Source organism: Harpegnathos saltator, unplaced genomic scaffold (genome assembly GCF_003227715.2).
Source record: "Harpegnathos saltator strain DR-91 unplaced genomic scaffold, Hsal_v8.6 scaffold694, whole genome shotgun sequence".
Classification (NCBI taxonomy): Eukaryota; Metazoa; Arthropoda; class Insecta; order Hymenoptera; family Formicidae; genus Harpegnathos; species Harpegnathos saltator.
The window spans coordinates 1,593,347-1,607,415 of NW_020230531.1; the positions used below are offsets into that span (position 1 = coordinate 1,593,347).

A 14,069-nucleotide genomic window follows, 5' to 3' on the forward strand; every position below is an offset into this window, starting at 1 on the left:
CGTGCAAGAAGATCTCGAATTTAACTTTGTATCACATTGTGTTTTAAAAGCACGAAATGATGTTATAAATCAATGTAAAAAATTAATTAAATCTTACTTTTCCGCCTCTTGACCTTCTGCCTCTTGGGCTTCACTTTTTGAACTATTAGATGACGTTGACCCTTCTCACAGAAATATTCCAGCATTTTCAGAAATATATGAACAGTAGTCACAAGATCCACCAAGTAGCGTCTAAAAGGTAAATATGCCTCAACCACACAGTTACAATGTACCCCATACTATATAATCGCGAGAATGTCGGTGAACTTGAACCCGCCTCCCTTGTAACAAGAAGTTAATTCAATCTCACTGCACGTGCATTAATTTGTCAATTTAGTTCCGTTAACGCTACCACCACCGACCAAAGTTTAACGGAGCTGCCGTACTGTTTTCGTCAGCGTCGCCGAAACGTCAAAGTAGCAACGGCATTGCGGTGCGTCGCGCCGCGCCGCCCTTACATTTCCGTCGTGGAAATCCGCGCAAAACCCGTCAAACTCGTGGCAAGTTGAACGCCCACCGCCTTTTCCCATTTCGCCGGCCGGAAGGTCGATAAAAGTTGTTTATTCCGCCGAGGAACGTAGAAGGGAGAAGAAACCGGGCGGGCTGCGCTAGTGAGACCGAAGAAGAGAAATAGTCGAGGAGGAACGCGTCGGAGGGAGCCGGAGTGGCTTCCTGGCTGGTCGAACCGATTGATCCGAAAGTGAATCAATCTGTCTGCGGTAGATAAAACTTTCGGTAAAGAGTTCTCCCTCTTCACGACGCGGATTCACCCGGTATAGACGATTGTTCGGTGTAGGACGACGCGTCGCATAACTTTTCGCGATACCGCATTATGTTACTACAGCCTGTTGAAAATTCGTGATTTATTCTGCCGAATCAAAGAAACGATTATCGCCACTGTCGAAAAGACGGAAGACATGCATTATCTATGTCTTCTAGTATAATTTAATCGGTTTTCCGTCTCAACGTTTCAATGTCGGAGTTTTAATTGCCATTGCACACTTTAATGACCACAATTCGTGAATGAAATTTCGCACGTTGGAGTCTGAGCAAACGTGTTTTGCGGGAAATAACAATATCAGTAACAAATGGAGAACTAAATTTGAGCTTGTTGGTTGTACCAATATTATTGTATATTATTTATGTGGACTAAACCATAAAGTTTAAGCGCTTAATTAAATTGTTAGTTTTCCTCAAAATTATTATAATTTAGTTATAGTATCGCCTATGTTTTGAGAGGAAAGAATCGAAATGATCCAGCTGTGATTTACCTTGCTCGATGGAAATTACAATAATAAAATTCTGATTTACTCACCGTGACATCTTATTCTCATCGTAATATAAAAATTGACACAGCATCGTTTCACGATATTCCGGAACATAAAAGATGTTACTTTTAATTATTTTGCTGGACTCTCTAACACTGTGATCTGCACTCTTGTCCATTGCCATTAAAGTATTAAGAAGTTCCTAGAACGCAACATACATATTTGCTATATTTTGTCGGCACCAGTATTCAAAGCCGTTATTATTACCGTAAAGATTCTTACCTGATATGCTTTTAATGCTACATGCAATCTACGTGACCAAGCCGGTATTCTTTTTTTATCAGTGAGAATCATCTCGTAATATTGGTCCATTTGTCTTTGTACTAAGTGGAATACTCCCGTGGATATAGTTTCGCTGTTGAGAAATCGATAAATAATATAGAATAATACATTCAAATTTATAATTTATATCAAGTATACATTCAGAGTATACATATGAAACAAACCGAAATGGAGCAATATGTCGCCAAAATTTAATCATAAACAAAAGCGATATTAAACAAAAAATATATAAATATTCAGAGCAAAACACCTAGCATAACTTTGCAAGACTCGCGCAATAAATTTTAATAAAAATAAAATTAAATATTTATTATGTATAGAAAGCGATACATCGATTATAAATAGTTTTCATGTGAACGTCCTACGGAACCTCATAATGACCATTTAACAACTTTCATTTTTACACTACAGCCTTAAGAATTATTTTATATAAAGTCGAATGATTCGCTCAGTACATGCAGGCGCTGCAAAATATTCTCCCTAGACGACAGCTAAAAGAAAGCGACGATGCGTAAAACGAGTTCGGAAACTGTCTCGCTTTCTGCCTCTTTAGACCGGATATGCGCGCAGCGACTATACAGATTTCGCTATAAGAGAACCGAAGTGCGAAAATTTACCTCACATATTTCACTTGGAACTTGTAATGGCGATTGAACTCCATGAAGAAACGTAAGGCCCACAGATAGGAAACCGTTTCAGATACGTCACCATGAATGCCGTTGATGATGCAAGATCTACCGAATCTCATCACGGGATTGTAAGCTCCGCTCAAGAATTCTACGCAAAATTCTTTGAGGAAAAGTCGTACGTTAAGAGCAGACATACGTTCCTCTTTAGCGTCTTGTAGGCCTATTTTGTCTTTGCGTCGTTTTATTCTTTTCTGTTATAGAAGAAAATGTCTATTTTCTACTCATTCATCTACAAATTTTTTTATATACGTACTTTGATAATAAAAACTTGAAGATATTTTTAACGTTTTTACATTATTTAATAATAAAGAAAAGGAAACAATTACTTCTAATATAAATATTTATAAAAATACTTCTTCATTCATGTTTGCAAAATTTACCTTGTTGTGGCCAAATTCTAAAGCTTCAATCTTCTGGTATGGTTTGTGACATATCATTTGATTTTCTCCGGTGGCTTTCATATTTTGCACAATATAAGTACCGCCAAATCGTGAATGCCTGTTCAGTAACAAAATAATTAGAAAAATTACAGTTAATTACAAAGCAAAGGCATTTTCGGAAGACGCAAACATAAGATAATTAATCTTATAATGCGACATGAATATTGAGAGAACAATACATTCTAATATCAACGAAATATACTAAACATCTTATCTTCAAACTTCGAATTTCTTCCTTATATGTGCAAAAATACGAGAAAACGTACGTTTCTCACTACTAAAAAAAGAAATTGATCATTCAAATCCAATTTCGTCCATGACTCCCGAAGATCCAATCAATGGTATAGAAGGCAGCTGTCACCGGCAGATAGTTTCCTAAATGACGAAGACGCGCACCTTACCCCCCCTACTTCTCCAACAACTTTTTCGCCAGAAATTCGACTCCATCATCACCCTCCAAATATTTTTAAACAAACGATTGACTTCCCAAAGTATGTCAAAGTAAGATTACCGCGAGTAAAATTAAAATGCATGGTAATTTATATAAAATTTACGTTTGCCTCGGTCTTTTATCTTCGTGATACGTATCCGAAAGCAATATATCCAAGTTTTCCAACGTAATAATATTGATTTAAATGAATTAGAATATCCACATATAAAATGATTTCAATGATAAACTCATATACAATGAAATATACTGAAATATACTGAAGATAATGAAAATAATAATATAAATACAGTATAATTTGAAGACGCAGGGCAAAGATTATGACGCGAGAATTGACTGCACGGCGCAACCGTCCAATTTTGTTACCATGTTTACCGTTGCTCAAAGAGAGATCTGCTCGCGACATAGCTACGCGCTGCTTTATCGTTTTCCGATCAAATTATCTTTCTATCGATCGATAGAAAACACGAAGGAGGCGGAGGATCTTTTCACCGCGCACTTCCAACCCCTTTCAAGTCGTAAAAAGCCTTTCGCGCAAAGACGCAGCAGCGCGTACCCGGAGCTTCAAACGCGCTCGTTACAAGAATACGACTCGCTTCCTTCCAACAAGTGGATAAAAGCTTCTATTCATGCTTCGGGCGGTCCTATCTTAAAAACTAGGTCATATTCATTACACGCGTATCGTATCGAACAAGCCGCGAAACCCCCGAAGGCATCCGTCAAGTAGCAATCAACGCCTTTTAGCCCTCCCATTTTTATGATTACGGGCTTTTAGCTATGGCCTCTCATTAGAGCAGTAATTACGCGGTAGCCACCCACCGATGAGTGCATTCTAGCATGTTTCGCGATAAAAACGTACGGTTAACGTACGAAAAACCGAATGAAGCACAGACGTCAATCTATGCGGCGTTGCTGCGTTTGCTGTGTCCTGAATATCGAATAAGTCCATCGATTAAGCACATATCCAAAGAGTCGTTTCAATCATAGAATTCGAACACTCGTTCGAGTATCCGCGAATAAAATAGATTTAAATTAAATTAAATATATATTTTTCTATAATTCGTGTATTCTATTCACTTTTTATAACGACCACTTCATATAACAATATCACTATTGTTATATTGGTTAAACCAACGACCAATCTTAAATTCGGTAAAAACAGATTTGTGTAAAAAGAATTTCTTTTTTTCTTAATTTGAGCAATTGCAACAGAGAATGAATACAACGTAACATGTTCTCATTATAATAATGTGATTAATACATAATATAAACTCACCTAGACCCAACATATTTTTTCATCTTGTTCATCTTTTCCTGCAGCTCCTTTTGTAATAAAGTTACTAGCCTTGTCTCATCTTCCTCCTTTTCAGCAGTACTACGTTGTAATCCAGATACAGCCAATTGACTTGCATTTTGTTCACGCAACATCAGAGATACAATCTGTCGAAATATGAAAATACCATTACTTACGAATAATAAGTTTTTTTCAAATAATAGTATTATATTCATCAAAATTATATCCAAATATATAAAATATATATAAGAAAATGTATATAAGTTACTTATATTTTTTTGTTTATATACCTCTAAGACCTGCATGTGATACTGTTGTTCTTTTTGGTTACTAACTATAAACAATAATATGTCCACAATGCCCGATGTATGATATGCAAATAATATCTATAAAAAATACTGCATTACTTAAAATAAGGTTCAATGTATTATGTATAAGAGAATGCAAAATTTATCTTAATGTTAATGCAGCAATTTACCTTATCATGAACAGTAGCATCATTATTAGTTCTTTTATCATTATCATTAGCTGGTACTTGTAATACATTTCTGATAAAAATGAGTATCCTTTCAATTGTCATCTCATTTTCCTCTTCTCTTTCTGTATTATCCTATAAGATAAAGAAGTTTTTGTGCCTAACATCGCTTATTGAACCTTATGTTAAAAGTATACATTGAAATATATACATTGAATCTATGTTAAAAGTTTGTTTCGCTTACAATGTCAAGTAGATTTGCTAAACGACTGGCTACTGTCAACCATATATTATCATCAGTTAACGCAGCTTTATATTCATGTAAGTATGAGACAATTTGTTGATAGAAATGATATATTGTTTTTTCAGTTGGTATCTGTTCATTATAGATTACAGATGCAGGACTTGTTAAATTAATAACTAATCTGTTTGGAAAAAGGATATAAGATTATAAATTAGCCTATAGCATTATTGTATTCAAAATCTCGATTATATGATGGATCAATACATACCGTAATAATACATCCCAAAGTTCAATATTACTGACATGATATACAAGAATTTTTACAAGATCTGTCTGAAGTAATTTTGTTCGACCAAGAAAGCGTCTAATAGTGTGAGTATCGTCATCTCTCTTAAGATATCTGATCAAATCTTTTATAACATCTAGTAACACAATTAATTACATTGTCAAATATTGCTTGTTCCTAAATAAATCACCTCCAACAAAAATATAAAATAAAAATTGTTACCTAAGCAATACTTGTCTAAATGGTAATTGGCGCCATCATAATATCCAAGCACAGCGCAAGTGGCTGTGAGTTCAGCAGAAAGATAATCTTCCATACTTAAGCAATTCACACCGCAAAATCTTCAATATACAATATATATTTACCAAATTAGCTATGACGTTTATATGCACAACAATTACAATAAATATACATATAAATAACTGCTTAATTATGACTACACATATTTGTAATTATGTATGACAAAATACAGTAAGTACTCAAAGTAAAGTATTATCTTAATTTGTATACAAATTGCATTATATAATCACGGACTTATTTAAAAAGCATCATTCATTTATTCTTATAGATGCAACTACTTCAACAGTGGGAAAGCTAATGGAAACTGTTTACAACAGCTAAATTTTAACAAAAAAAGATGTTTTATAACAAAATTAAAATAATTCCAAACTAATATATCGGCTTAGCGACGATAATGTCATAATCAATTTCGTCATGTTTTAAAAAATCATTAATTTAATGTCTGACATAAGTTACTACCGGGTCACAAGAATTTAGGTTAAGTTAGCAAAACATACACACTTAAACCTAGAATTTGAATTTTTTAACACGATACACTCTCAGTAAACACCTCACGTAATAACACATAACAAACTGCGATAATCTTTTACCGATTACCTTCTCACACGACAAAACAAAACAATTGTACGCACCTACACTGCAAATGTACACGCCAAATGCAACAGGTGAGAAAAACGCGGGAAACAAACTTGGCTCACTGTTTCGTGATTGGTTCGTCGTGTTCGGGTATTTCCGTATCTCAATCAATTCAACCGAACCGGTCGCGGCGGTTTGTACGTTCGCGGCATCAGCCAGCACAGCGTTATGTAAGCAATTGTGTCATTCATTTAATTATTTAATATTTTGTTTCCTCGCTTTGTGCATGTATACGCTTAAATCGAAACAGACATATACAATTTAGACTATCGAGAGGCAAAATAGTGTGAAAAAATACACGAAAACGCAGATACTGCATGCAACATAACGAAGCGGATAACCTCATTTCATATATTTTCAATCAAATTGAAACATGCAACAAACATGTTTTAATCAAAACTGAAATGATTTGAAGCTATGGCCAATTAAAGACTGATAGCATATGGCTATATTCTTCAATTAACCTTAGATAAATAGTAGACTGTACAATGGATGAGTTCGGGGAATATACTATCGATGCTAATGCACGATTCTGTCTTTGTTACTTATTAAATATACAATAAGGATAGAATGATAGTCAGTGCTAATAGACGCCTCCCCGAATGCAACCAATGTCGTTGGTCTTATAAACATTGCTCGAATTCACGAACGCACGAAAATATGGCGCCTATTATATGAAAATAACGAGAATATATGGTATCTATTATAAATCTTATTAAATAAAGAATTATTTCAAATAAACGTCGACATCACGTGCTGTCAGAAGCACGAGCATATTCTTCAATTTCAACGAGCATTTACTTCAATTGTATTTGTTTAACAGCATTTTTTTTGTCGTGGATATTACACATGATTATACATGAAGGAAATTTATATATGATCTTTTTTCCCAGGCGAGCTCAGAATCTGTTCCGCTAGACGACGCTCCATTATTTTCCTGTAATACGACGCTTTCGGCGAGCAATCTGCTGATGGACGCTGTCCGCAAAGGGGAAAATAAAGCCATAAATCCAATTTCGCCACGAAGGGAAACAGGGAAAAGGGACATCAGCGGGATGCAGACGGTCGAGCAGGGAGAACTAGGAAAGTGCGAGTGAGTACGAAAGAATAAGACTGAGTAATTCGTATATCAGAGAACAAGGAAAACGGAGAGAAATAGTAGGACAAAGGTATAGAGGGTAAGGTAGGGAAGAAGATTCGAGGTGTCGCAACATGTTTGACGGTTGCGGCTACGGACGAATCAATGGTTAATCAATATCCTCGAAGGTATCTAGGTCATTGGGTTATCGGTCAGTCACTCGCACCTGTCCGCTTATTTCGTCAATGCTGTTCATTCTATGACGATACGCTCTGTACATTTTCCAGTGTGCATGCACATGTGGCTTTGGCGCCTGGAAAATTGCCCGAGCATAGTCGCTTGCTCTTTTCGAATCGACTCTCGCATACGCGAGTCGACATGCCGTGTGATTCGATTTTTTCTCCGAAACGTTCCCGCGTTCGGCAGAAACATCAAAAGAAATATATTTACGTCAAATTGCTTTCATCTTTCGCACGCGCTACGAACGCGCGTTGACCCTTGTGTACAACATTACAAAACAAGAGAATGTTGCATTGTTTGTTTCGTGATTTATATTTATTTCTCATTATATAATTTAGTTTACAATCCCATCAGTATAAGTACTAATTATTTAGAAGATACGATATCTGAAAAAGTTAGAGAAAACTATAGAAATTATTAAATTGTATGCAAAAATGTTTACAAGACATATTATGTGTTGTGCATACAGCTCTGTATATTTATTACGCTCGAAAAAAGCGAAACAGTCTCGATTGCTCTGTTTAAACATTACTCGTGGCAGCATGTGGTGTTTGGTGGATACCAAATTATTTATATTTGCAAAAACGATATACCCCGTATTATGAAATCAATTAAGCTGAAAATTAAATAACACGATAATATTTGAGATATTGATTTGTGCTCGCGACGAAAATATCGAAAAACTGCCATTGAAATAAAGAAATTAATATATGACGTGATCATATATACGGAGCGCGCAATTAATTCTTTGAAATTTGACAATTAGGAACAGTCAACCGCGTTTTGCGGTTCGCCGTGTAAACAAGTAGGTGTATTTAGTCGCAGGCCCGTTCGACTTTTGATACAGCTATATATTAACGTTTGGTAAATCCAAAAATTCGACGTCGCATATATTTATCGTGAAAATTACGTATGCAGCGGCAACCACAAAGCGAACAAACTGCTTTTATGCGACACGCTAATATGAGTAATAGCAACGACGCCGCACCGTGCGGCGCGGATTATGAATAAAATACAAAAACAGGTTATTCCATTGTTCCTCTGAAGCATTGTTTCACCCGCACAAATGCAGACCCTATTCCGATCTCCTCACCTAAACGCGAATGGTTCGCGTTTAAGAAACTGCAGATGTTGCGTTATGTAAATATCTCTGTTATACAATTGGAAGGAATTATGGACCTTTAAAATAGGTACTTTAAGTTGCAATTAATAATGACGATTCGCATAAAATTTTCCTGATATACTTTATATGTTATGGAACAAAGTTTAGTATATTCTAATATTTTATGCAACGCACGAAACATTATTTAATGAGTGATTTCTATTGATGTTATAAATTAAACGGAAAGAAACAGATTGAAAATTTCATTGTTTCTGCGCGTAAAGGTTATTTTTTTAGGATAAGTGCACATACTTTTCAATTTACGCTTTTCAACTATTAAAATGAAACGTATAATAGAAACTATCTTTTATATCACGAATGTTTCTTGCAAGTTACTTTGGATTTTGATGAAGAATGTATTGCATAAAATAGAATATTAATGAAAAAGAAAATTTTTTCTAGTTGCCACTTCATACGGATAATAATTCACAAAATGATGTTGACAGTAGTAGCACTGATTTTATACCGCGACTTATGTTATAAAACGTAATATGACTGGACGATTAAATAAATCAGTAAAATATATTATATTTTTAGTGATCGCGCAATATACAAGGTATTAAAAAAATATACCGACAAGCTTTGAGAGTTAATAGATGATATGTAAATAAGCAACACGAGATAGAAAATGATTGGAAACGCATTATGTATGAGATATAAGATATTAAAGAACGATACCGTTATTGTACAATTACATTTTACCGACATATCGTTTTCTGTACGTAATACTAACGAAGAAATGCAATCAATTTTCAATAAACAAAGTAATAATTCAATAATTTCAAAACAGAAAATGAAATCATGTAACAACATAGAAAGATCACATTTTGAGTTATATTTCCATTGACTAAATATATCCTCCTATTGTTTAATGTTACAAAATTTAAACATATTTAGCCAATTATGTGCTAATATTTGCTGTATTTCGTTGAAATTGAGTGCATTTTTCCTGTTTACACGCATAACAAATATATTGGTAAAGTGCAATTGTATAATAACGATATTTTTCTTTAACATTTTATATCTCATACATGTGTTTCCGATTATTAATTTTCTAGTTCATATTATTTGTTTACGTATCTTCTCAAGGTTTGTCGGTATACTTTTTTAACACTCTCTATATGTACCCTTTACGAAACGAGAATATACCTCTTAAACAGTAGTTAGGTATTTAATTTCTTTTTTTCCGGTATTATTTTTTGGGAATATTTAAGTTGAAACGCTACAAAAATTGTTTCTTCAAGTAAGATTTATCTCTTGGGATATATCAGAGATAATAATGACGTAATATGTTTTATTGTCTTTAAACAAATTACAAACACGAGACAAATGCGATTCTCCAGTGTATATAGAATAGATAAGTGAGTGAACTTTAAAATTAACGCGCGCGTACAACAAAGTACATGGCTTGTTACATCATGAATTCAATTAGAATATACTAACGGCAGAGGTTAATGCGAAATTAATCAGACAGCTCTGTGCTCTCCTTAGACAGGCATAACAGGGCGCAGCTTCGCTTCCAATTTACGGCAAATACCGCGGGTTACTTCGTACTTTGATACGGAAAACTGTAAGTCTGTCTGGCTCGCAAAGTTGGCAGCTAAATGTCGTGTGCATAATCTACTTGTTAACTAGTTAATTCAGTTAAGTTTTGTAAGTTTCGCCGCGCGTAAACATAACTGTCTAGCAGACGAACGAGTTGGAAGCGGCAAATTCAGTCAAGCCGAAATAAAGCGATTGCGTTCCGCGCTATAAATTACGATTTCAGATATTCTTCGCGATTTCCTAGAACGCAAACTCGAGAATTCATTATATCGTTGTGTTTAAAACAAATCCTGATATGATAGGCGAATCTATACTCGAAAATTTGTCGCAGACACGTTTTGAATCGGCGATTTTATCTCGCGCGAAGAATTAATTAGTATTTCCCGTTGAATTATGCTCATACCAATCCTCTTGATCAGAAACGGTATTTTAATTTGCAATTATACTGAAATATATTATTAAATTTTCAATATGTGATATTTTACAATGGGGCCTAATCTAATAGACATTCGTCATAGTCAATAATGACACTCGTTTCTAATTAATAGACCGCTCATCGTTTCATTTCTGCAGATATTTGGAAGAAATAAATATTCCTTATCATTGTCAAAAATATTTTATGCTTTGACAAGATATGCATATCTGTTACTGTTAAGTACTTAAAACACTAGCGATAATTTTGACAATATTAACAATTCTGATGCATTTTTGCATTGGCGAGAAATGAGCGTGTATCTACTGCTCCTAATGAAAACAATTCACTACCGTATTGCGGAAAAGTTCATTTGCCTGCCAATTGATCGGTACTATTCGACACTTATAATGGGACTTTCAATTAACGCTTTCAATTACTAATGAGACTTTTAATTAAAAGAATTTATCCCCGTGAAATCGGCTTAAAAGCGGCCGCGTACGCGGATCAAATCGTGGCGGACTAAGGATTAAGCGATAAAAATTAAACTTTCGATATCCGATTTTTCTACTTGCCGCGAAGCGGAATAATCGCCCGTCGATAATAGACCATCATCTCCGTTTATTAAAGATACTATTAAAGATTGGTTGACGACACGATATTATAGAAAATCTTTTTGCACTTTCCTTTTCTTATTTTTTTGGCAAAGAACGCGTTAAGGATAGCTGCCGCAGCCTTAATTCGCCGTCCCATATGCGCAGAATGTACGGTAATAAAAATACGATGCGAATAGTTTTTCTTTTTTTTTTCATTCTACCTTTTTCTTGCTGTTCGAGCGCTGTGAACCTGTTACAATTGCATTAGCTGCGCTCCAGCACTACGGTGTTTCGCGTTTATTTCCTTTATTTTTGTTTATATCATTAGCGTACACACAACACACACACACACACACACGTACATACGCCCGTTAGAAGTACCAACGCGACGCTAAAGGCTATTGATTTTTCCTTATAGGCCCGATGTTCGATTCGGTCGGCGTGTCGTCGTAGTGGGTAGCCACGGCCACAAAGCCGTGCGTTTTAATTTTCATACAGGATCACGCGGCGGAGACAAATCCCCGTGGCCGCCTTTTTTTCGCAACGCTTACGTTTATTAAAAACTGTGCGATCTCCCCGGGCGGCGGGAAGCAAGAACGTGCATATCGCGAGAGCCATTTTTATTTATGCTTCACTGATATCGCACGGTACCGCTTTTGCGGACCGCATCGCACAGTCGGCGTTGTATTTCGTCGCGGCCGCTCTATTGATTTTCCTCGAGTTTCGTCACGATGTCCCCGACTGAATGAGGTGACTGATTTTCAATGGTTCGCAGCTGCCTGAATGACCGGCGCTCTCTTAGCGAATTCTACATTAAACTTGCATTCAACCGTCATCAAACGTGCGACTACGTTCGAAACTCGAGTTCTCTCGAGCAACCGCGAAGAAAGACGCGTATTGTGTGTGTGGGCGTGTGCGGGGTGTGAGTTTCAGGATCATTAAGATTTAAATCGTCAAGTTGCAACAAACGCGTACGTGTCCCTTGTTTTATATTATGATTCGAACGTGGAATTATTGTTATGTTGCATGCGAATATCTGGTTATTCGATATTCGAATAATTGTGATACAACTCGAGCAATTATGATCCAACGCATGACCCAATCATACCAAAGCAGCATGATTTATTGGACCCATTAAATATGTATATTAATTAAAATTGACGAACATTTATAACGCAATTATACAGCTCAATTTACTACTCTGCGCGTATTAATCTTTGTTTATTATTATAATAAATACCTCAACAACAGCCGTGTGCTGGCTAATTAGTACGAGCATTATATTTTTGCGCTACATGAAGAATTTCCGAATCGTACGAAAGACCAAAATATAGAAACAAAGATAAACGTATTTTTTACAACATCCAGTATCTCAATATACGCATATATATTTATTTACAACGTACAACATATAATGTCAATTAGAACATTGCGTAATCTACGAAAGGCGACTACGTTAGAGATAAAACCTTTCGTTAATGTTCGGAATGATCCATCATCAAGGGTCTTTGAGGGTGGCGATTCACCCTGTGAATTTGCAGCCCTCACCCACGCTCGTTCATATCAGGGTGAAAACAGATCCAAGCCAGACGGGAGCAAAACACGATAAACAAATATTACGCTTGAATGACGCCAAAGGGATTCTTACTCTGCCAAATTAGCAATTTGCTTGTTCATCGCGTTTGTGCTTTCTTTGATTTTCAATTATATTTTTGTTAAATATATATGCACGCACTGGTAAATTTGCATGGATGTAAAGAAAGATTCTTCCGTTAAATTTGCATTAGTTGCAAATGTTTGCAGCTTTGCCTTGACAGCAAATGTTTTTAACAACTATTTTTGTCTAGTATTATGCTTATCGTCACTTATCTAAGCACCTTCGTACATGACGAAATTATCATAGCATTGTTTTGTAATTTTGCCAGCCTAATGACTTCATACTTGTGTGTATGTGTGTGTGTGTGTGTGTGTGTGTGTGTGCCTAGTATTATCTTTATCGTCACTTATCTGAGTAGCTTCATCTATGACAAAATTATCATAGCTTTTAAACGTTGTTTTATTATTATGTCTAATAACTTCGTACTTGTGTGTATATATATGTGTGTATGGTTTTTCATATCGTCATATTTTCTTCTGCATGTTTGAAAATTTTTCAATACGAAACTCGATATTGCTTCCAACACGGAATATTTATATCAATCATTGGATATCTTTGTTCTGTTCACATTTTCTTGCATTTTCCGGATGTAATGAAATACGAGTGCATCCAAGCTTTGGAGGCGGCAAGCGAAAAAAGCCACATACGACTAAAACGGACGACTAAAACGGACGAATTTTCCTTTTTCAAAACAATAAATGTTATTATCATTTTGCTTTCGCGAAACTCAAATATCTCGACTCGCATGTGAAAATAATTATGACGACGCACAGCGCACCGCGAGACAATCTCATTATGTCGCGCACTTGAGAAAGATCCGTGAAATAGACTGCCGCTCGATAAATCTCAGTTCGCGTCTGTCAGGCATCATGCCTGGCGTGATGTTAATTGCCTAGTCTGAAAGCTAATTTGGCACGA

At 35.6% G+C, this 14,069-nt stretch overlaps 1 protein-coding gene across 1 annotated transcript in view; it reads right to left on the reverse strand.

Moving 5' to 3' along the window:
* timeout (circadian regulator timeout) overlaps positions 1-6,508 on the reverse strand; it is a 113,449-nt gene extending 106,941 nt beyond the window's left edge. The window contains exons 1-12 of the mRNA XM_025305334.1: positions 6,458-6,508; positions 5,748-5,866; positions 5,508-5,661; positions 5,240-5,420; positions 4,999-5,130; positions 4,811-4,906; positions 4,503-4,666; positions 2,719-2,836; positions 2,267-2,529; positions 1,590-1,722; positions 1,355-1,509; positions 98-231 (exon numbers count right to left, since the gene is read on the reverse strand). Of these exons, the coding sequence (XP_025161119.1) occupies positions 98-231; positions 1,355-1,509; positions 1,590-1,722; positions 2,267-2,529; positions 2,719-2,836; positions 4,503-4,666; positions 4,811-4,906; positions 4,999-5,130; positions 5,240-5,420; positions 5,508-5,661; positions 5,748-5,841 (1,624 nt within the window). The 5' untranslated portion in view covers positions 5,842-5,866; positions 6,458-6,508. The remainder of the gene's footprint in view (positions 1-97; positions 232-1,354; positions 1,510-1,589; positions 1,723-2,266; positions 2,530-2,718; positions 2,837-4,502; positions 4,667-4,810; positions 4,907-4,998; positions 5,131-5,239; positions 5,421-5,507; positions 5,662-5,747; positions 5,867-6,457) is intronic.
* Between the last annotated feature and the right edge of the window lie 7,561 nt (positions 6,509-14,069).